This window comes from Antechinus flavipes, chromosome 6 (assembly GCF_016432865.1).
Source record: "Antechinus flavipes isolate AdamAnt ecotype Samford, QLD, Australia chromosome 6, AdamAnt_v2, whole genome shotgun sequence".
NCBI lineage: Eukaryota > Metazoa > Chordata > Mammalia > Dasyuromorphia > Dasyuridae > Antechinus > Antechinus flavipes.
Genome location: NC_067403.1, coordinates 3,176,114 through 3,198,734, shown reverse-complemented (window position 1 = coordinate 3,198,734; position 22,621 = coordinate 3,176,114). Strand labels below are relative to the sequence as shown.

At 62.1% G+C, this 22,621-nt stretch overlaps 1 protein-coding gene across 1 annotated transcript; it reads left to right on the top strand.

The window, feature by feature from the left end:
• Window positions 1-9,446: 9,446 nt before the first annotated feature.
• Window positions 9,447-22,126, top strand: WDR1 (WD repeat domain 1). The gene is made up of 15 exons (XM_051967074.1): window positions 9,447-9,571; window positions 10,215-10,336; window positions 11,816-11,906; window positions 12,638-12,785; window positions 14,304-14,484; window positions 16,677-16,754; window positions 17,036-17,116; window positions 17,591-17,824; window positions 18,580-18,669; window positions 18,909-19,063; window positions 19,561-19,648; window positions 19,916-20,026; window positions 20,764-20,937; window positions 21,407-21,551; window positions 21,920-22,126. Exons 1-15 carry the CDS (start codon window positions 9,556-9,558, stop codon window positions 22,024-22,026), a joined length of 1,821 nt encoding a protein of 606 aa, XP_051823034.1. The 5' UTR covers window positions 9,447-9,555; the 3' UTR covers window positions 22,027-22,126.
• Window positions 22,127-22,621: the final 495 nt, after the last annotated feature.

The following is a 22,621-nucleotide window of genomic DNA, read 5'->3' as shown; positions in this document are numbered from 1 at the left end:
GTAGAACAGCCATTGCACCAGGAGCACCCCAAAAATGGAGTCCCTCATCTGAAAAGGATGAGGAAATGGAAGGCGTAGAAGAACAGGAGGGGTCGCTGCTTCAGAGTCCTAGCAAGCTTTAGATAATGATTCCTCCAGGGATTCTCCCAAATAAAGAGGTTCTCCATTCCTTAAAAAGATGGAGAAATGGAAGGCATAGAACAGGAGGGGTCGCTGCTTCGGAATCCTAGCCAGCTTTAGATAACGACTCCTCCACTGGTATCCCCCAAAGCACATGGGACCTGTGGGGAGACTAGGAGGCTGCAGGACTACAGCAGGGTTTTCCTGAGGCAGTTGGGGTTAAGTGACTTGCCCAGGGTCACACATCCATGAAGTATTAAGTGATTGAGACCAGATTTGAACTCGGATCCTCCTGACTTCAGGGCTGATTCTCTCCACTGCACCCCCTAACAGCCCCTCAGGAGAATGCAGTGATTCCTGCAGGTTTTGAAGTCCTGCAACAATTTCCTTAACAACTTTTTATGTTGTAGCAGGTGACTCCTCCACTGGTATCTCCCCCCAATTAAAGGGGTTCCCCCTTTGGAAACTGATAGGGCAGTTCTAGAGTAGCCTTTAGGTAACAGCCATTGCACCAGGAGCACCCCAAAAATGGAGTCCCTCATCTGAAAAGGATGAAGAAATGGAAGGCATAGAAACAGGAGGGGTCGCTGCTTCAGAATCCTAGCCAGCTTTAGAGAATGACTCTTCCACTGGTATCCCCTAAACTATAGGGAATCCCCCTTTCTATAAGAGGGCAGAAAAGGAAAGAGTCTGAAGGTGTAGAACAGCCATTGCACCAGGAGCACCCCAAAAATGGAGTCCCTCATCTGAAAAGGATGAGGAAATGGAAGGCGTAGAAGAACAGGAGGGGTCGCTGCTTCGGAGTCCGAGCAAGCTTTAGAGAATGACTCTTCCACTGGTATCCCCTAAACTATAGGGAATCCCCCTTTCTATAAGAGGGGAGAAAAGGAAAGAGTCTGAAGGTGTAGAACAGCCATTGCACCAGGAGCTCCCCAAAAATGGAGTCCCTCATCTGAAAAGGATGAGGAAATGGAAGGCATAGAAGAACAGGAGGGGTCGCTGCTTCAGAGTCCGAGCAAGCTTTAGAGAATGATTCCTCCAGGGATTGTCCCAAATAAAGAGGTTCTCCATTCCTCAAAAAGATGGGGAAATGGAAGGCGTAGGAGAACGGGAGGGGTCGCTGCTTCGGAATCCTAGCCAGCTTTAGAGAATGACTGCTCCAGGGGTATTCCCCAAACTAAAAGGATCCACTTTCTGTAAGAGAAACGGAGGACGAACAGGAGGGGTTCATGACTTCTCCAGTGGCATCCTCACAATTATAGGGGATCCCCTTTCTATAAAAGGAGGGGGTCGCTGCTGGGGAGTCCTAGCAGCCTTTAGTAATGGGCCCTCCTCCAAAAGCACCCCCAAAATGGAATCCCCTGCTGAAAAAATGGGGAAAGGGAAGAACAAGTGGGGTCATTGCTTTGGAGATAAGCCCTCCTCCAGGAAGCCCCACCCAAAGGGCATTGCCCCAACTACAGGGAATCCCCCATTTGAAAAAAAGGAATGGATGGAGTAGAAAAGGAGGGGTTCACTGCTTGGGAGTCACACCAGCCTGGAGGCAATGGCGTCTCCACCAGGAACACCCCAACAATGGGACCCCCCCATATAAAAGATTCAGAAATGGAAGGAATAGAACAGGAGGGCTCGCTGCTTCAGAGTCCCAGCAGGCTTTAGATAATGGCTCCTCCAGGGGTAGCTCCCAACTCCAAGGACTCCCCACTTCCATAAAGGAGGAAGAAATGGAAGAAGAGGAAAAAGAAGGGGTTGCTCCTTCATGTCCTAGCAGCCATTAGGTAACAGCCCCTCCACCTGGAGCCTCAAAACTTCAGGGGTTCCCCCTTTCTGAAAAAGATGGGTAAGTGGAAAAACAACAGGAGGGGCCGCTGCTTCAGAGTCCCAGCAGGCTTTAGGTGATGACCTCCACAGTGGTATCCCCCCAGCTACATACAGGGGCCCCCACTTCTATAAAAGGGGAGAGATGGAAGGAGAAGGGCAGTCGGGGCTGCTGAGAAGGAGGGGGCCCGCGAAGAACTCACTCCCCACGGGGGAAGCGCCCTGGCTGAAGCCCCCATAAGTCCTGACGGCCTCCGTACGGGAGGCGGCTCCTCCTGTCCTTTAGTTTCTGCCCCGGTGTTCTCCGCAGCCCCTGCGCTCCGGGCTGAGCCGCGCAGTTGGGGGCCCGAGAAAGCCCTTGGCTGGTGGCTCATGGTGGGCTCGGGGCTGCAGAGGGATCGGGGGCTGTCAGCCAGGCCTGGAGGGCTCAGGGCTTCGGGGGGCTCGGGGCCGCAGAGGGGGCATTTAGGGTTAGGGGTCAGGCCCAACGAGGAAGAAAGGTCCCCCGGACCTCGGCAGCCATTTATCCGGGCTCAGAACCGAAGGAACGCTTCTGTGAGGGAGCCGGAGAACCGGCCGGGGCACCCGGGACCATGGGGAGCCGAGGGGAACCGAGGAGGCTGCAGGACTGCAGCAGCTTCTCCTGAGCACTTGGGGGGTTAAGCGACTTGCCAGGGAAACACACCCCGGACGTGTTAAGTGACTGAGAGCAGATTTGAACTCGGATCCTCCCGACTTCAGGGCCCTCTCAGTTAGGGCAAAGCCTCACAGCCCCGGCCCAGAGAGCAGGGACAGCCCCCCCACCTCCGGGCAGCGCGGGGGGCAGACGGGCTTCAGCCTTGCTCGGCCCCCACGGTAACGGCTGCAGAAGGGCCTCTGGCAAATGGGCAGCTGGGGAAGGCGGTACCAGAGCCCCGAGTCATGTCCCTGCCGGGAAGGCCCGCACCCGGGGGGATGGGGGGGTGGGAGGGGGGAGACCTCGTGCAGGGAGGGCGGCTTTTGAGGAGCCAGAGACCAACGGCCAATATTGGCTAATTATCGAGACGTGGAGGGAAACCCCAAAAAACAAAAACTGAAGCCCCTGCGGATCGTGACCAGGCGCGGCAAGTCCCGGAGCATCTCACTGGCTCAGCGGGTCAAGAAGCCGCCCTGGGCCGTGGGGAGACCGGCGGGCTGCCCAGCACCGGGGAGGCGGAGGGGGTCTCCCCAACTTATTTAGGCACGATGCAGGGGCCTCATGCGAAACGGGAGGCTGGACACATCAAAGGATTAAGGTTCCCGGGAGAAACATGGACACTCAGACAACGTGATAGTGCTCTGAAGGGCGAGTGTGAAGAAGGAAGGAACTTCTCAAGGAGGGCAAGAGTAAAGATCTAACATTACAAACCCCCTAAATCAAGCGACCTGGGCCCATTACTTCTGTGCAGATGGAGGGGAGCCCCTGTAGTTGAGGGCTCCTTAGCTAAAGGCTGGCAGGAATCTGGAGCATTGACCCCCCCCTTTTCCTCTCCTCCTCCCATTTCTCCCTTCATTTTAGAATGAGGAAGCCCTACAGTTGGGCTCCCAATGCAAGAGATTATCTAAAGGCTGGCGGGAATCTGGCGCTTTGACCCCCTCTTTTCCTCTGATTCCCCAATTTCTTTCTTTTAAAATGGGGAAGCCCCACAGTTGGGGTTCCACTGCAGGAATCATTATCTAAAGGCTGGCAGGAATCTGGAGCTTCGAAACCCTCTTTCTCTGCTCCTGCCATTTCTCCCTTCATTTGAGAACAAGGGAGCCCCATATTTGGGCTCCCACTGCAGGAATCATCTAAAAGCTGGTAGCAGTCTAAAGCATTGCCCCCCCTTTTTCTTCTGCTCCTCCAATTTCTCCATTTTAAAATGGGGAACCCCATATTTGGTTTCCCACTGCAGGAATCATTATCTAAAGGCTGGTAGCAGTCCAAGCCTTGATCCCTTTTCTTCTGCTCCAATTTCTCCATTTTAAAATGGGGGAGCCCCATAGTTGGGCTCCCATTGCAGGAATCATTATCTAAAGCCTGGCAGGAATATGGAGCATTGACCCCCCCCATTATTCTTTTCATTTTAGAATAGGCGAGTCCCACAGTTGGACTCCCAATGGAAGAGATTATTTAAAGGCTGGTCAGAATCTGGACCATTGACCCCTTCTTTTTCCTCTGCTCCCCCAATTTCTCCCTTCATTTGAGAACGGGGGAGCCCCACAGTCGGGCTCCCACTGGAAGAATCATCATCCGCAGGAACCTGGGATCCCGACCTCCTCCCTTTCCTCTGCTGCCATTCCCCCCTCGGTTTGGAAGGCCCCACTCCCAGTTCTCTGAAGCCCCAGGTCCTTGTCCCATTGCTCCAACGGCCACCTCCCATCGCCAGGAGGCAGACAGAAGCCGAGGGCTCACCAAGGGCAGAGGAGCCCGAGTTCTCGTTCAGGCTCATGGCAAGGGGCCCCAGTCAACAAAACTCTTACGGGAACAGGGGTGACCCTCTCCGAGGGGCTGATGACAGATGCTAAATGGTTAACAGAAGTCGGGGTTCAAAAGGTGAGGAAGGGGACCGAATCTCGGATCGGGCTAACCCTCAGTTACAAAACCGGGGCAGTTTTCAGGCAAACTGCCATAGTTGGGCTCCCACTGCAGGCATCGTTATCTGAAGGCTGGGAGCAGTCCAAGCCTTGATCCCTTTTCTTCTGCTCCGAGTAAGAAGCTCCCCGAACTGCTGACGGCGTCGGCCCGGTGCGGCCGAGGTCCGCTCCGACCCAGTGTCTCAGCATTGGCCCGGCTCGCCTCCCGCTCGGGGCTCCCGCCCCTTACTCAGGCCGGCTCTGCAAATTCCCTGAGAGCTTCTGCTCCAGAAAGGAGTTTCCAGGGAGAGCCCCGCAGCAGAGCCCGGGGAGCACGAGCGGGAGGTGGGCGAGGGGCCGGGTTGTCCCAGGGCAGGCCTCCCCGCTTGGAAAGAGCGCAGCTGATTTCTCTCGTCAGCTTTCACACTTTAAGCTTCGGGCTGCTTTCTGCCGTCAGACTCGTCACTTTTTCCCTCGGTTTTTTTCTTTCCTTTCTCCTGGTGGCCATTCCCTCTTTCCCACTCCCACTGAGATCTGTGAAGGAATAAAAGCATCAGCGGAGGGGGTGACAGCTCAGAGGGCCATCCAATTTTGTTCCCTCAGTTTACAAACTGGGATCAAGGGATAAAAATCAAGATATTTTGCCAAAAGAAAACCAAGTTTTTTACGTGAACAAGTGAGAAAATAGCTGACAAGTTTATGTTAAGGATGTCAATAAATGGGGGTTACTACTTTTAAAAAATGGTCGAGGGAGAGGAAATTTTTCATTAGAGACCCAGAAAAAGAACATTGCCAGAGGCGTGGGCCCAGCGGCCAAGCCCTTCATGCCCACGGGCCTAACAAGTCATTTCTGCCGCTGCCTGGGAGGCAGGAGTGGCCCTTCCCCCTCACGAGTCCGGCCCAGGCGAGCCCCGCCCACGGGGAGCTGATTTTCTTTTAAAAGTTTAGATTTAAGTGCCAGTCAGCATGAGTCACCCTGAGCCACCAGAGGGCACCAGAGCTACACCAATCCCAACGCCGTGCTTCTGGCAGACTTTGCAGAAGGCCATTTCTTCCCTGATCTGTTGGTATTATCCCTCCTCAGGTACCTCCTGAAATGATCCCTTAATGGTCTCCATGGCTGCCCACAGTGCTCTGTAAGGCAGCTTTCGTATTGTCAGAGAGTCCAAGTCCACTATCAAGGAGGGCAACTTTCACTGTGTACAAGTCATTTTTCCTCTTTTGTTCTATTTCTTTCATCTTCTTTCGATCTGAATCTAAATCTAAAGAAATCTAAAATTTCTTTCCCTAATCCCGTATGAGGGACTCTTCAAATTATCCAAGTTTATTTCAGCTCCTAAAGCTTGTATTTTGAGGTGCTATTGTTCCGCTTCAATCATCTTTTTTTAAAGCACAAATAAAAAAAATCTTGACTTTGAAAACTCATTTTCCTCCATTCAGATATAAAAGCATTTTCAGATTAATTTTTTTTTTAATTTGTTCCCAACGTTGTGCTTCTGAATCCTTTTTATACTATATTATATAGTCACGTAAACTTCCCCTATTAGTCACCATCTTTCTGCAAAGACCGGACCCACAGGTTAACGTTCCAAGCCCAGGCTGCCCTTCGCTGACTCCTTCCCGAGGACCAGTCAAGTGAGCCACTTGTGGCTTTGGCCAAGGCACGAGACCTTTGGGCTCACCAATCTCAAGGAGGCTCTCCAGGCGACAGGACTTCCCGGAGGGGCCTCTGGCTCCCACAAAAGGGAAGGTGGGGAGCACATTATAAGAGGCTTAAGCCATCAAGCTCATGTCTCAGTCTCACGAGTGGTCCCCCAACTACAAGGGCTCCCCTTCTAGAAAGACAGAAATGGAAGTAGAGGAAAAGGAGGGGGGGTCCCTGCCTCACAGTCCTAGCAGGCTTTACATAATGGCACCTACAGTGGGATTCCCCCAACTGCAGGGCTCCCCCATCTGAAAAAGATGGAAATAGTAGCAATCAAGCAGAACGCAAGAGGAGGGACTTTCGGGTTCTATTGCTTGTAAAAATCTAGGAGAAATGGAAGTAGAAAAATGGGGGGGGGGGAATCACTGCTTCAGTCCTTGCAGCTACATAACAGCCTCTACTGAGAGCACCACAACTACATGAGTTCCCCCTTCTAAAAGTCAGCAGGAGTGGAAGGAACAGAAGAGGAGGGAGTGGCTGCTTTGGAGCGCTTTAGATAATGGCCCCTCCACCTGGATCCCTCCCACGTGCAGGTGCTCCACCCTTGTAAAAATCCAGAAAGGGAAGTAAAGGAAAAGGAGGGGGTCGCTACTTTAGAGTCCAAGTAACCCTCCAGCTACAGGGGCTCACCTTCCTGAAAAAGGCAGAGAAATAGCAGGAGCAAAGCAGAGAGAATGAGGGGGATTCACTGCTTCAGAGTCCTACTACCCTTTTGATAATAGCTCCTCTGCTAGGAAGCCCCCCAACTACAGGGGCTCCCCCTCATCTAAGATTAATAGTAGCAACTGAGCAGAGAACAAGAGCCTTTAGTCTAAAGAGTACTAGTAGTTTTTAGTAATGAGGTGTGCATAAGTGGCCTCCAGCTACAGGGGCTCCCCCTCTTTAAAAAGGGAGACATCAAAGAACAGATCATGGCCCCTCCCCCAGCAGCCCCCCAACTACAGGAGCCCCCCTTATAGAAGGGGAAATTGAAAGGAGGGAGTCGCTGCTTGGGAGTCAGAGCAGCCTTTAGGTTAATGGCCCCTACAACCCTACAACAGGGGAATCCCAGTTCTATGCAAGATGAAAAATGGAAACAGGAAAGGTCCTGTTTGGGATTCCAAGCAACCTTTAGGTAATATGGCTCTTGCAGGGGAATACCTCAGCTACAGGAGCTCCCCCTTTTAGAAAGGGAGAAATGAGTGAACAGAGGAACAGGAGTGGGGGGACGGTTTCAGAGTCCTGGCAGCCACAAATAATGGCCTTGCAACTGGGAACACCCCGACTATAGGGGTTCTTTCCTTGTAAAAATCTAGAAATGTTAGTAGAAGAAGAGTGGGGAGTTGCTGGTTTGGACTCCTAGTAGCCCCCAGCTACAGGGTCTCCCTCCTAAAAAGAATGGGGAAATGAAAAGTAGAAGGGGAAGTAGAGGAAGGGGAGGGGGCCCTCCTCTGGAATCCTAACAGCCTTTAGATAACCCACACACAACCCCAGGTTACAGAGGGTCCCCCACTCTAAAAGTGAGAAATAGTAGGAGCCCAGAAGAGAGAACAAAGAGTTCTTGGAGTCCTTTAAATAACATCCCCACGTGACCCCAATTATAGGGGCTCCCCCTTCTAAAAAGAATGGGGAAATAGTCAAGGAAAGAAGAAAAAGAGGAGGTCGCTGCTTCAGAGTCCCAACAGCCTCTAGATAAAGCTCCCACTCCACTCCCAGTTACAGGGGCTCCCCCCTTCTAAAAAAGCGAGCAGAGACAGCAAGGAGGGAATTGCTGCTTCAGAGTTCTTACCAGCCTCTAGATAACCCCCAGGCTGCGCCCAGTTACAAGGGCTCCCCCTTTTAAAAAAGAAATAGGTGAGCAGAGAAAGCAAGGAAGGGGTCACTGCTTCGGGGCCCTAACAGCCTCTAGATAACCCTCATGGGACCCCCAGTTACAAGGGCTCCCCACTTCTTAAAAGAGGAAAAATAGGAGGCGAGCAGAGAGCAAGGAGGGGAAGGGATCACTGCTTCGGGGTCCTAGCAGCCTCTAGCTAACCCCCCACACGACCCCCAGTTACAAGGGTTACCCCCTACTTATTAGAAACGGGAGGAGAGCAGAGAAAGGAGGGAGTCGCTGCTTTGGGGGCCCTAACAGCCTCTAGATAACCCCCCACGGGACCCCCAGTTACAAGGGCTCCCCACTTAAGTGACAGAGAAATAGGAGGCCAGGAAAGAGCAAGGAGGGGAGGGCGTGGCTGCTTACGGGCCCTAACAGCCTCTAGATAACCCCCAGTTACAGGGGCTCCCCCCTTCTTAGAAGAGAGAAACAGGAGGCGAGCAGAGAGCAAGGAGGGGAGGGCGTCGCTGCTTACGGGTCCTAGCAGCCTCTAGATAACCCCCCACGGGACCCCCAGTTACAAGGGTTACCCCCTACTGATTAGAGAGAAACAGGAGGAGAGCAGAGAAAGGAGGGAGTCGCCACTTTGGGGCCCTAACAGCCTCTAGCTAACCCCCCACAGGACCCCCAGTTACACAGGTTCCCCCCCACTTAAGTGACAGAGATATAGAAGGCGAGGAAAGAGCAAGGAGGGGAGGCGTCGCTGCTTCCGGGCCCTAGCAGCCTCTAGCTAACCCCCCACGGGACCTCCAGTTACAAGGGTTACCCCCTACTGATTAGAGAGAAACAGGAGGAGAGCAGAGAAAGGAGGGAGTCGCCACTTCGGGGCCCTAGCAGCCTCTAGCTAACCCCCCACAGGACCCCCAGTTACAAGGGCTCCCCCCACTTAACAGACAGAGATATAGAAGGCGAGCAGAGAGCAAGGAGGGGAGGCGTCGCTGCTTCCGGGCCCTAGCAGCCTCTAGCTAACCCCCCACGGGACGGCCCCCCTTCTAAAAAAGACGGAAATAGAAGAAGCCGAGCAGAGAGAGCAGGGAGAGGGCCTGGGCTTCGGGGCCCTTACAGCCTTTGGATTAGGGGGGAGCCGCCCCATCCTCAGCGTACTTTGCCCCCTTGTAAAAAGGCAGGAGCCGCCCCACCCATCCAGCCCCAGCCCCAGCCCCAGCCCCGGACACGCTCTTCTCTTCTCCCGGGAACGTTCTGAGCTCGCTTTTTAACCCCGGCGGCGAGAGGCGGGCGGCTTGCGTCACTTCCGGGAGGGCGCGCTGACCGGCGAAGGGGAGGGTCCGCGGGTGGGGGATGGGCCGCGGGTGCGCGCAGGCGCGAAGCCGCGCACTTGACTATATATGGTCAAAGCTGGGCGAGGGCGGCTCGCCGACTCTGGCTTCCGGGTTGGGAGACTCGGCCGCCGCCTGTGCCCGCGGAGCTGCCAGACCTGAGCGGGTCCGAGTGCGCGAGCGCTGTGCCGCGACCAGGGGCCAGGATGCCGTACGAGATCAGTAAGTGGGCGCGATCGGGGCCGGAGGGGGAGCCCCGAGATGGGAGGAAGCGAGGGGGCGCCCCCTCCTCCAGCCTGCGGGAGCGCGTCTCGGGGTCCGGCGGGGCGGGCGCGGGCCTTGCCCCCCTTCCTCTGAGAGTCCCTGGAGGGACGCGTCCCGGAGACCTTCCCCTGCCCTTAACGTGGATGGGCAGCCTTTTCCCCGAGAGCGCGCCCTCCCCTCCGGGACCTGGGTCCCTCTACTGTCTTCCCGGGCGGGGTGCGGGCCGCCCTCTCAGCCGGGGTGCGGGGCTCCTCTCTGTCAGCCGGGGTGCGGGGCCCCTCCCTCCTCTCAGCCGGGGTGCGGGCCCCCCTCTCTGTCAGCCGGGGTGTGGGGCCCCTCCCTCCTCTCAGCCGGGGTGCGGGGCTCCTCTCTGTCAGCCGGGGTGCGGGCCCCCCTCTCTGTCAGCCGGGGTGTGGGGCCCCTCCCTCCTCTCAGCCGGGGTGCGGGGCCCCCTCCCTCCCCCCTCTCTGTCAGCCGGGGTGCGGGGCCCCTCCCTCCTCTCAGCCGGGGTGCGGGGCCCCCCCCTCTCAGCCGGGGTGCGGGCCGCCCTCTCTGTCAGCCGGGGTGCGGGCCGCCCTCTCACCCGCCCGTGCTCCCCCAGAGCAGGTGTTCGCCAGCCTGCCCCAGGTGGAGCGCGGCGCCTCCAAGATCCTCGGCGGGGACCCCAGAGGCCACAACTTCCTCTACACCAATGGCAAGTGCGTCATCATCCGGAACCTGGAGGTGCGTGCCCCTGGACCCCCGGGCTCCCCATCTGCGCGGCCCCGCCCTGCCGGGAGGGGGCGCGCTGCGCACGGCCTGGCCCCGGCTTCTCCCCTCCCCGCTCCGCTTTCCCCGGTGGGGAGGGCGGGGTGACCCCGGCTCCGCGGGGGGCTCTCAGGGGGCCCAGCCCCGCCTCCGGGGCACGGTTGGGGGAGCACGTGCCCCGGAGGCGGCGCGTTGGGGCCCTGGGGAGAAGGGTGGGGCGGCCCGGGCCCCCTCCTCCGGCGGGCTTCCCGCCGCTGCTCTGGAGAAGGGCGCCCGCGGGCCGGACTCTGTTAATGTTCTAACCCCGGTCCCGCCCCTCTGCCGAGCATTGATTGAGGGAAGGGGAACGGGCAGCACCTGGAACGGGTGAGTCTGGAGAGCAGGGCGGGAGTGTCTGCCCGGTGCCGCCGGCTGAGCCGTAACCGGCCCGCGGGGGTCCCAGGTCCGGGCCGTTCCCCCACGCGGCTGTCAGTCATCCGGTCTAAGTGGGAAGGGCCCCCCGGGGCAGCCGCCTTTGGAGGCCGCCTTTCCGGGCGCTCCCACCTGGGGAAGCCCCCTCCCCCTCCCCCCCAGCATCCGCCTGGCCCCTTCCGCCCTTTCCGGCCTGTTGCTCCCACTCGCTGCTCCCCGTGTCCCCCTCCCCTGGTCCCTGCGCCGTCCCCTCCAAGTGCAGCTCCTGGGAGCTCCTCACCTGCCTGGCCGTTCTGGGGGGAGGAGGAGGGGTCTGACTAGCCAGGCTCCTTGAGGGCAGGCTGTGCTGCTGCTGCCCGCTGGGCACCTAAAGCCAAGGCTGGGGCGGAGGAGTGGCTGCAGCTTCGTGCCCCCAAGGGGGTCCCGATCGGTCTTCGGGCTCCCCGGGGGTCCTGCTCGGCCTTCAAGCTCCCCGCCCCCGGGGGTCCCGCTCGGCCTTCAGGCTCCCCACCCCCGGGGGTCCCGCTCGGCCTTCAAGCTCCCCGCCCCCGGGGGTCCCACTCGGCCTTTGAGCTCCCTACCCTGGGGGTCCTGCTCGGCCTTCAGGCTCCCTGGGGGGTCCCGCTCTGCCTTCGAGCTCCCCGCCCCCCGGGAGGTCCCGCTCGGCCTTCGAGCTCCCTACCCTGGGGGTCCTGCTCGGCCTTCAGGCTCCCTGGGGGGTCCCGCTCTGCCTTCGAGCTCCCCGCCCCCCGGGAGGTCCCGCTCGGCCTTCGAGCTCCCCGCCCCCAGGGGTCCTGCTCGGCCTTCAGGCTCCCTGGGGGGTCCCGCTCAGTCTTTGAGCTCCCTGCCCCCAGGGGTCCTGCTCGGCCTTCGAGCTCGAGCCTCCTGCAGCCCGTTCTTCCAGTTCTTTCTCGGAGGAGAAACATCATGGCCGAAAGGCAGGAGGCTGAGGCCGGGGGAACTGGCCAGGGTGCTAGTCCTTTTCCCTTTGCACCCCTCTGTCCCTTGCGCTTCCGCTGACCCGCCTCCTTCGGCTTCCTGCAGAACCCCGCCATCGCAGACATCTATACGGAACACGCCCATCAAGTCGTGGTGGCCAAGTACGCGCCCAGCGGATTCTACATCGCGTCTGGAGGTAGGGTCCCCTCTGGGCTCCTCAGCGCCCCCGAGCCTTTCCTCGTGTGCCCGGGACAGGCGCCCGGTGGTTGCCCCTTCCAGGAGGGAGCCCAAGATCCGAACCCGGAAGTTGTGGCTTCGGATACGTTCTGTCGTCCACACCGGGGCGAGAGCTTCCCGCACCCACGTTAGGGCGGAGGCTTGGATTTGGGGCACCCTGCGGGGCGAGCACTTTTCCTGGAAGTGGGCCTGACACCCGGGGTCAAACTCCGTATTTTTGTCATTTTGCTCTGTCGGCCCGGGCCAGGACGCGTGACCCTTTTGCACGTATCTGGAGTTCATCTGAACTCTAGGAGAGGCGGCTCGTGAGAGGGAGGGAAATCCGGTTGTGCGCAGTGACCTGGTCATTTTCTTGTTCCTTTTGGAGTTAAAATGGATCGGTGCCGGAGAGCTCTGGGCAGGGGTTTTGTGGCCAAAGCCGGTCTCGGGAATGGCCCGGGAGCCCCCGCGTGGGCTCCCTTCCCACCGTGAGGGTGACGTCGGCCACTCTCGGGCTCCCCTGCCACGGTTGGCGGCCTAGTCTGTGGCCCTCCCGGACCAGCTCCGCACGGGCCGCCCAGAGCCTGTTCGTTTTAAGAAGTTGGTTCAGAAGAGGGGGCGTCGCCTCTCAGGAGGTGGGCTTCCAGGGCCCCGGTCCGGGCGGGGGGCAACGTCAGGCCCGACTGACATCGGGCCCCCCTTCTCCCGCAGACGTCTCCGGGAAGCTCCGGATCTGGGACACCACCCAGAAGGAGCATCTCCTCAAGTACGAGTACCAGCCTTTTGCCGGCAAGATCAAGGACGTGGCCTGGACTGAAGACAGCAAGAGGATCGCGGTGGTTGGGGAAGGGAGAGAGAAGTGAGTGACTCCTCGGCTCTTCCGGGGGGGGCGGGGGGCTCCCCCTTCGCGGTTCTGGGTCCCAGACCCTCTCGGGAGGCCTTGTGCCACTTGGGGACGTCGTCCCTTCTTTGGGGCCTTGTTTCTGCCCCGAAACAGGTTTGGGCCCGGCCTCCGGGGGGAGCAATTCCCTCTGTCTCTGAGCCGCTTCTCGCTCAGCCTTAAATGGCACGAAGCTGATGGCCGCCACACACACTCATACACACTCATACACACACTCATGCACAGTCATACTCACACACTCACAATCACACACACACACATGCACAGTCATACTCACACACTCACAATCACACACACACATGCAGTCACACTCATACACACTCATGCACACCCCCCCACACTCATGCACACCCCCCCACACTCATACACACACGCATTCTTACACACACCCACACATACACACACTCATGCACACTCACGCAGTCATACTCATACACACTCATACACACACACACTCATACACTCACACTCATGGACACACACACTCATGCACAGTCATACTTGTACACACTCATACACACTCACACACTCATACACACACACTCATACACACCCCCCCATACTCATACACACACACCCACACATACACACTCATGCACACTCACGCAGTCATACTCATACACACACACTCATACACACACACACTCATGCACACCCCCACACTCATACACACACTCATGCACACTCACGCAGTCATACTCATACACACACACTCATACACACACACACACTCATGCACACCCCCCCACACTCATACACACACTCATGCACACTCACGCAGTCATACTCATACACACACACTCATACACACACACACACTCATGCACACCCCCCCATACTCATACACACACACCCACACATACACACTCACGCAGTCATACTCATACACACACACTCATACACATACACACTCATGGACACACACACTCATGCACACCCCCACACTCATACACACTCACACACTCGTGCACACTCCCAATCACACACTCACGCACATGGAGATCGGTCACTCTCTCTGCTGTGTTTTCGTTCCCGTGTGGATCCCGGCTGTATCTTAGGGTCCCGGGTGGTGATAAAGCCTGAGCCCGGCATCCTGGGGCATTGGAGCTGGAGGAGGCCCCGGCCCTCGGCCTCCTGGGTGGCTGCCTCCCATCAGACTCTAGGACGGGGTTCCTCTGGCCTCGAATCCATAGACCTGGGAAACCCCGAATCGGCAGCCCCTCGCGCCTCCGTGGGGGTTGGGGGGATTCCCGGTGGTCTTTCGGTCTGGTCCGGGGGGCCTGCGTCTCCCCTTCTGTGAGATGCTCTCCTCCCTCGCTCCTTTTGGGGAGGTATCCTGCTCGGGGGTCCTCGCCCCGCCTCGGTCTCCCCTCTGTAAAGCTCGGGTGACTGCTGCCCGAGGGGAGGGAAGCGAGAGCGGCGGCTTGGGCAGCCGGCGGGGGCCGAGACGGCGACGGGGTCGTGTCCTTCGGGCAGGTTCGGCGCGGTCTTCCTCTGGGACACCGGCTCCTCCGTCGGGGAGGTGACCGGACACAACAAAGTGATCAACAGCGTCGACATCAAGCAGAGCAGGCCTTACCGGCTGGCCACGGGCAGCGACGACAACTGCGCGGCCTTCTTCGAGGGGCCGCCGTTCAAGTTCAAGTTCACCATCGGCGTAAGTCGGGGCTGGGAGCTGTCGGGGAGGGCAGAGGTCGGGGGGTCCCGGCCCGGGGGCTGCAGCCACTGCCCCCCAGAAGGTTGGAGGGAGCGCACGGCCCGGCTTCTCCGAGCTGCCCCGGGAGGGCCAGGCTCGGCGCGCTGAGGGTCGGGCCTGGGGGAGGCAGGATGCGGGACGGCAGGCACCTGGCCTCGGGCCCGAGGCTCCCTCCAGCAGGGGCGCGCTCCCTTTCCCCGAGAGCGCTCGGTGCCCGAGCCGCCCGGACTGCGGCCTCCGTGGGAGGGGAGCCCTGGGAATGGGGGCGCACCATGAGAGGAAGCAGGCTGACCTGAGCCCCCGGGGGGCACAAGGGTGCCGAGAGGGGGGCCCTGTCCAGCCCAGGCTGCCCAGTCCCACCTTGTCAAAGGAGGCGGGAGTCTGTTTTGTGGGTTCTGGAAGGTCGCTTTTATTTTGGGGGCCTCCTTTCCTGGCGGGATTCTAGTGCATGATTGCTTCTCCTGGGGAGGGGTGCTGAGAAAGCGGGGCACAGCGAGGCGGAGGGCCAGCTCGCACGGTGGGGGCTGCCCCCCTCATTTCGGGTCTTTAAGAGGTCTCTGCTCCCGCCGTCCCCGAGTAGAGAGCGGAGTCTGAAGGTTGCGCCTCCATTTCGCCTTCGAGGATTGCAGGCTGTGATCATCCGCGCAGGCGTTTTAAGCGTCTCCTGAGCTGGAAACCCTTGTCAGGTTCCTGCCGCGCGTGAGGGAGAGGAAGTGGGGAGGGGGCTTCCTTGAGCGCCTGGTCCGTGCAGGTGGGGCTTGTTTTGTTCTAAAACAAAGTTCTGCGAGGGCCGGGCTCCACGTCGTCGCCCGCCGGGCATCTAGCCCGCCCCCCTAGCTTGGGAGGCCCAGGACCCGGCCCTGGGGCCTTTTAGGGGAGACCCCGGGAGAGAGCTGGTCTCCGCCTGCCCCCCAGCCGCTCTGACCGCGGGATCACTCTCCTTCCCTCTTGCAGTGAGCTGCTCTGGGCAGAGCGTGGGGCAGGAAGCGGGGGGCCTCCGCCCGCCCCTCCTGACAGCGGGGCTCCTTTTAGCTTCTGCCTCGGGGAGCCCCACGGTTCCTCAGCTCCCCTCGGGCCTGGGCTCGTGGGAGTCTCTGAGGAGGAAGGGGCCAGAGCAGTGCCCTTGTGGCTCGCCTGAGCCCTTGCGGGGTCCCTAAGCTTGAGGCGGCAGGTGGGGAAGTCAGACCTGAAGCCGGAAACTTCTGGGATAAGTCCCCCCCCCCTTCCTTTATGCACTCGGGCAAACGGAGGCCGGCGGGAGTTGGAGGGTTGGCTGAGCGCCTGCCATTAGTGCGAGGCTCCCTCGGAGCGGGGCCTTTGGTCCTGCTGCCTCCGATGCTGTGTGACGTTGGTCCTCCAGCCCGGCGCCCACTGCCCCCCCCCTCCCCGGCACTTCAGGTCACATCCTGCACCCCTCCCCGGTGCCCGCTGCCCATCCCCGGTGCTTCAGGTCATGTCCAGCGCCCGCTGCCCCCCCCGGCACTTCAGGTCACGTCCTTCGCCCCTCGGTGCGGCACCTGCCGTCTGGGTCTTGGAAGGACCGGTGTGGGGGGATGGGAAGAGCCCCTTGCTCCCCACTTTGGGGACCGGGTGGAGGTCAGTGAAGGCTTTCTGCGAGTTTCCCTGACACAGGAAGAATCTCCGCCCTGGTGTTTCCCCCTTTCTGTAAAGGGGCCGTGAGCGGGGCGAGTCTTTTCCCAGAGACGGCTCGTTCGGGCCCCGGCACGGCCGGCCCTGCGTGCGGTGCCCGGGAAGGAGGAGGACCCTGTCAGGGGACCCTCGCCAGCCGAGTGAGATGCGCTTCTTGGCTCTTCTTTCCCCATGTTTCCTTTTTACGTTTTCCGCTTGTTTCTCCATCGTTCTTTGCCGCGCTCCGCGCAGTTTACTTTTCTGGTCTTCTGTTAGCTGAGAGGCTGGGTGGTGCGGTGGGCAGGGCCGAGCGAGCCACCCCCTCCTGTGTGCCTCAGTTTCCTTATCCGTACGCTGGGCCGGAGAAGGAGACGCAGAGAGCCCCACTGAGCCCTGGTCCGTGTAACCGGGGCCTGGTTTTAGCGTTTAAGCCCGTCGCAGCCGGTCGTTCCTTGCGGTCCCCGCTCTCCGGCTCCCCGTGAAGCCCAGGCCGGCGCTTCAGGCGGCTGTCTCCTTGTCTGCAGGACCACGGCCGATTCGTCAACTGCGTCAGGTTCTCTCCGGACGGGAGCAGATTCGCCACGGCGGGCGCCGACGGCCAGGTACGGGCCCCTCGCCTCTCCGAAGAGCGGCGAGCTGGCTTTTTAAAAAGCTGCCGGAGGGGGAGGGGGAGATCTGGTTGTTTCCCTTAACCGAGCAATCTCACCCAGACCTGACCCCAGCGACGAGGGGCCGGGCCGGCTCGGAGCCAGGGAGGTCCCGGAGCCGCAGACGGTCGCGCGCTCCTCCGGGACGCGTGAGGGGCTCGGCCTGGTCCCGTGTGAGGGCCGGGAGACGGCCGGCCCGGGCGGCGCTGACGGGGGCTTCTGCTTCGTCTCGCCAGATCTACATCTACGACGGGAAGACCGGAGAGAAAGTCTGTGCCCTGGGAGGAAGCAAGGCTCACGACGGGGGCATCTACGCCGTAAGTCCCGCCTGCTTTCTGGCGGCGTTTCTGGAGCAGCTCTGGCGCCCCGGGGGGAGCGGGAGGCCGAATCCCCCTCGAGCCCTGCCCCCAGTTAGCCGGGACCGAGGCCCGTGCTCCCTTTTTTGGCTCGTTAAAGCTTTCTGCTTTGGGACAGCTTCTCCCCCTCGATCTCTGCACGTGCTCGGGCTCCAGATTCCCCTCCTTCCCCCCAGCCCGGTCCCCCGCGCGGGCCCTGGCCGTGACTCCTCGGGTCGGGCTGGCCCGGCGCTGACAGGCCAGGGCTCCGCCTGGCGGAGAGGATTTCCTCCTGACGAAATGCTCTCTTCTGACACGTTACGTGTGGGGGACTGACCCCGCCAAGGCCACGCCGCTCGGGGACCCACGCCCGTTCCCGAGGGGCCCGAGACCCCGCGCTTGGGGGTGCGGGCGGGTCCGAGGTCTAGCGGCCGCCACCTTCCCTCCCGACTGCAGATCAGCTGGAGCCCCGACAGCAGCCATCTGCTCTCCGCTTCCGGAGACAAGACGGCCAAGCTGTGGGACGTCGGCGCCAACTCGGCGGTGAGCACGTTCGCCATGGGCGCGACCGTGCTGGACCAGCAGCTGGGCTGCCTGTGGCAGAAGGACTACCTGATAAGCCTCTCCCTCTCGGGCTACATCAACTACCTGGACAAGAACAACCCCGATAAGCCGCTCCGGGTCATCAAGGTGAGGGGGGCTCCGTGCGAGGGACGCCCCCTCCCAGTCGGACGGGCCCGTCTCCCCACGTGGTCCAGAGAGGGCGGGAGATGCCCGGCACACACGAGGCGCTCAGTAATGCTGATTGGGGGAGGAGCCCCAGCCTGGGGTCACCGAGCCCCCCACGGGACAGACTACTCTAACTCGGGGAGGGGGCGGGTCCTCGGGCCGGGTCTCCGGGGCTGCAGCGGCCGCCTTGGGTGGGCTTTGTAGGGTTCCTCTGGGGCCCGCCTGAAGGTTTGGGGGCAGGATGGGCCAAGGGGAGCTGGGGTCCCGCTCAGAAGGGACTCGTGGAGGGGAAGCTGCTCGTTGGGGTGCGCTGCGCCCCAGCATCTCGGACTCTGGGACAGAGGCCTCCCCCCTTTTCCTCCAAAAAGCAACGTGATTGACGAGTAAGGCCGGGCCGTCGGGGGGACCGCCGATCCCGCCTGTAGCCACCCCGTGTGGGCCGTGCTGGGGATCGGCGGTCCCTGAGACCGGGGGGCTCCCCCGCGAGCTGTTTCTCAGCCTCCTCAGTCTGACTGGTGCTGGCCAGCCTCGGCCCGGGGACACCGGCCCCCCCTCCCCCTGGGCGGGGCCGGCCTTCGGCTCCATGCCGCAGTCTCCACCTCCAGGAGTGGGCTCGGAGCGGCCCAGGCCCTCCTTGGGAGACCCCGCGGCCCCCCCCCCCCCCCCCCCCCCCCCCCCCCCCCGGCAGTGACGTCCGGCCCTCTCTCCCTCTCCAGGGCCACAGCAAGTCCATCCAGTGCTTGACGGTTCATAAAAACGGCGGCAAATCGTACATCTACTCGGGGAGCCACGACGGACACATCAATATCCTTTGGGAGATGAGCGGGCTCGGGGGCCCCGGCTCGACCCCTCGGCCCCCCTGTTCGGGATGGCCTAGAGGGGGGGACGTCACTCGGCCAGGCGGCACCCTGGGTCTGCCAGGAACACCCCTCCTGATGGGGGCCCGAGGAGCGCCGTGGGGGACTGTGGACCCCATCTCCAGGCGCGACCCCGTCCCCCTCCCTCCCACGCCCGCCAGCGTTTGCCCTTAACGCCGCTGGCACATTACTGGGATTCCGAGACGGGGGAGAACGACTCCTTCGCCGGGAAGGGCCACACCAACCAGGTGTCCAGGATGGCCGTGGACGAGGCCGGGCGGCTGGTCAGCTGCAGCATGGACGACACCGTGCGCTACACCGACCTCGGCCTGCGGGACTACAGGTGGGGGCCGGGGGCCGGGGCGTGCACACGGACACACGTCCTTCTCTGCGTGTGGATGCACACGCGTGTGCACAGTGACACACACGTGTGGGGTGATGGGGGAAGGCGAAGGCTTCACGCGGCCAGAAACAAGGTCGCCATAGGTCAGAGCGTGCCGACAGTTGTGGGTCAGCAAACTGTGACCCGAGTGCAGGCAAGGGTTGTTAGCTTGAAATAACATTTTAAAACCAAAAATCCCTGGTGGTTCGGGGCCGCAGGGCAGGGGGGCGGGCCAGAGGCAGAGAAGGTGACCGTCCACGCCGGGAGGGAAGGGCTGTGACGGGGGGCTCGGAGCCTGCGCCGTGGGCGTCCGGACCCCCGCTCTGCGTGCCGCCCGCTCGCCCTCCCCCATGCGGTTGATCAGGAAGCCTTTCCGTGGTGTCTGGGGATTCCGTGGCGTGGGCGGGGAGCCTGTGAGGGGGGCGCGCCTCACGGCCTTCCCTTCCCGGTTCTCCCAGCGGGCAGAGCGTCGTGAAACTGGACGTCCAACCCAAGTGCGTGGCGGTCGGGCCTGGGGGCTACGCGGTGGTCGTGTGCATCGGCCAGGTGAGGCTGCGCCCGGGGGCGGGGGGACGGCAGGGAGTGTGTGTGGGGGTCACCGTGCCGTCCTCGCGGCGCTGCCCCCGGGGGTGTGGGGGGCCCCCTGTGGGCGCGCCTGGAGAGCCAGAGAGGAGAGGGCCGTTAGCAGAGCCCGCCTCGCGCCCAGGCCGCTCTCCCTGGGTCAGGGGCTGCTCCTCGGCCCAGGCTGGCACCGTGCCCAGGCCGGGGAGCTCGGGAGGCCCCGCCCGACCCTCGTCTCTCCTCCTCCCACAGATCGTCTTGATGAAGGACCAGAAGAAGTGCTTCAGCATCGAGGATCCCGGCTACGAGCCCGAAGTCGTGGCCGTGCACCCGTCGGGAAGCACCGCGGCCGTGGGCGGAGCAGTAAGCCCCCTAGTTTACTTGGCTTCTCTCCCCCCCAGAGCGTTCACGGCACTGCCGGCCGCCATTAGGGCGCGGCACCTGCAGCTCCTCCCGACCCCAAGGGCTGCCGAGTCCTCCCCATTTTTCACAGGAGGGGGCCCGGGGTCTGAGCCCCAGGGCCAGCGAGCTCCGGGTGCCTGCCTTTACTCCCCCGAGTCCTGTCCGGCCGGAGCCCTTCAAGCCCGGGAGGGAGAGCGGAAGGGCCGAGAGCCGGGGGGGCCGAGAGCCGGGGGGGCCGAGAGCCGGGGGGGCCGAGAGCCGGGGGGGCTGAGAGCCGGGGGAGCCGAGAGCCGAGGCTGACGGGAGGGGGGAGCGAACTGGAGCCCCACCTCCAGCCCTCTTGTCTGTCCGCACCAGGGGCACTGCCCTGCAGTGTCCCCTCTGTGTCGCCCAGGGCCGTTCTGTGCCAGGGCAGCGAGCCGAGCCGCAACCCTCGGCCTCCCTGGGGGAGCCTCCCCGGCTCCGGGGCTAGCCTTGGGGCGGAGGTCGGCCTCTCGGGGCCTGAGGCGGCGGGCTTCAGGAGATGTTGTATCCCCCCATGTCCCCCCCTTGGGGGGGCTCAGGCGCCGTCTCTGAGGGACACGGGTTCGGTGGGGGCTTCACTTCAGCGAGAGGAGCGAGCTCATGGGCTCTGGGAGCCGAGCGCGCCCGGGCCGCCCCCCGCCCCCTCACCCTCCTCCCGCCGCGCTCCTCCGCAGGACGGGAACGTGCGGCTGTACTCGATCCAGGGGGCGGCGCTGCAGCACGAGGACAAGCTCCTGGAGGCCAAGGGGCCCGTGACGGACCTGGCCTACTCCCACGACGGGGCCTTCCTCGCCGTCTGCGACGCCAGCAAAGTGGTCACCGTCTTCAGCGTGGCCGACGGTTACTCGGTAAGGGGCCTGGGGGTCTCCGGGGCCGGGCCTCTTGTCCCTTGTTGCCCCCGCTCAGCGCGATCACGTGGCAGTGCTCGAGGAACGTGCTGGAGCCCAGCGGGCCCGTCCCCGGGGAAGTGGGCAGAGCCGGGGGGAGCCGGGGCTTCGTAGCAGGGGCCGTGCTCGTGCCCCTCTGCAGGAGCGGGCCCGCGGCCGGGGGGTGGCTCCCACGGCCCCGCCCTTAACCCGTGGCTTTCCCCAGGCCCGGGCGCCAGGGCTTTCCTCGGTACAAAAGGCGGCGTCCCCACCTTGGAGTCAGAGCGCGGGCCGGGCCCTAACCCAGGCTTCCTGTGGGATCCAGAGCTTGGGCCGGGGTCCCTTCTGCTAGGGAGGAGGAGGGGGCCGGAGGAGGGCCGTGTGCCGGGCAGGGTCAGACCCCGTGCCCGCCGGCCCCCCGGCACAAGCGCCCATGACCTCTCTCGCACAGGAGAAAAACGTCTTCTACGGGCATCACGCAAAGATCGTCTGCATCGCCTGGTCCCCGGACAACGAGCACTTCGCCTCGGGGGGCATGGACATGATGGTCTACGTCTGGACCCTGAGCGACCCAGAGACCCGGGTCAAGATCCAGGGTGAGTTGTCCGGTCACGGGGACCCCCCCCCCCCCCGCGGCGTGGGCACTGACCGGGCGGATCCCGGAGCCGCGGCACTGGCCTCCTTGGGCGGCGTGTCCCCAGCCCGGGCCGGGCGCTTCTGAAGCGGCTCCTTCATTAACAGCACTTGGGGGGGAGTCCCAGTGCTCCCTGGTGCTTCTGGCGGGGGAGGGAGTCCCAGTGCTCCCTGGTGCTTCTGGCGGGGGAGGGAGACGAGGCTCCGCTCTGAGCCAGGTTGGCGGGCGCCGGTGAGGAGGCCCCCGGGGATCTCGTGTAGAGCGCGGCCAGAGCGGGGCGGGGGCGTCGGTGCGAGGGAGGGCCCCCTGACGCGGGCTCTCTCTCCCCAGACGCCCACAGGCTGCACCACGTCAGCAGCCTGGCCTGGCTGGACGAGCACACGCTGGTCACCACCTCCCACGACGCCTCCGTCAAAGAGTGGACGATCTCCTACTAGCCCCGGGGCCGCCCGGCCCTCTCCGGAAGGACCCAGTCAGGGACTTCTCTCTGCCGCGCCGCCGGCCGCGGGGAGCGGGACCGCTAGTCATTATCCTCCTATCTCTACAGGGTGTTCATGTCTGTCCGTGTATTTCGAAAGCTTTAGCCACTAACGGTTTGCACATTTTAAAAAAGAAAAGAAGCACTAAAGTGTCCCGGGGAGCTGGGGGGGCCCCCCACTCGACTGCTGAACATTCCAGAAGGAAGGGCCACCAGCGGGGCTCGAGGAGCCCCGGGCCTCCAGGCCCTCCTCTCTGCCCCCCGGGCCCCGGGGCTGCCCGTGCCACTGGGGGCTCCCGGGCAGGCCCTCCCCGCCCCGACTCCCCACGGGTACTCCGGGGCGGAGCCAGCCCAGAGCCCCCCTCGCCCACGGGCGGGGCAGGCGCGAACGCCCCTGTCTGCGTTCGTGGGCGGGCGCCGGGCTCGTGCTTCATCCTAAAGATGCAAACGTGGTTTGTCCCTCTGCCCTCTCACCGGGGCCTGTCGCGGATGGGGCGCCCCCCGCCCCGCGCCCGCCGCCTCTCCTCGGCCCCCTCTGAGGCTCAAAAACGAAA

Excerpts from the sequence above, each read along its gene's own strand:
- WDR1 (XM_051967074.1), top strand. Across the intron at positions 17,825-18,579 it reads AGCCGCTCCGGGTCATCAAG|GGCCACAGCAAGTCCATCCA; the intron begins GTGAGGGGGGCT and ends CTCCCTCTCCAG. Across the intron at positions 19,649-19,915 it reads TGGTCGTGTGCATCGGCCAG|ATCGTCTTGATGAAGGACCA; the intron begins GTGAGGCTGCGC and ends CTCCTCCCACAG.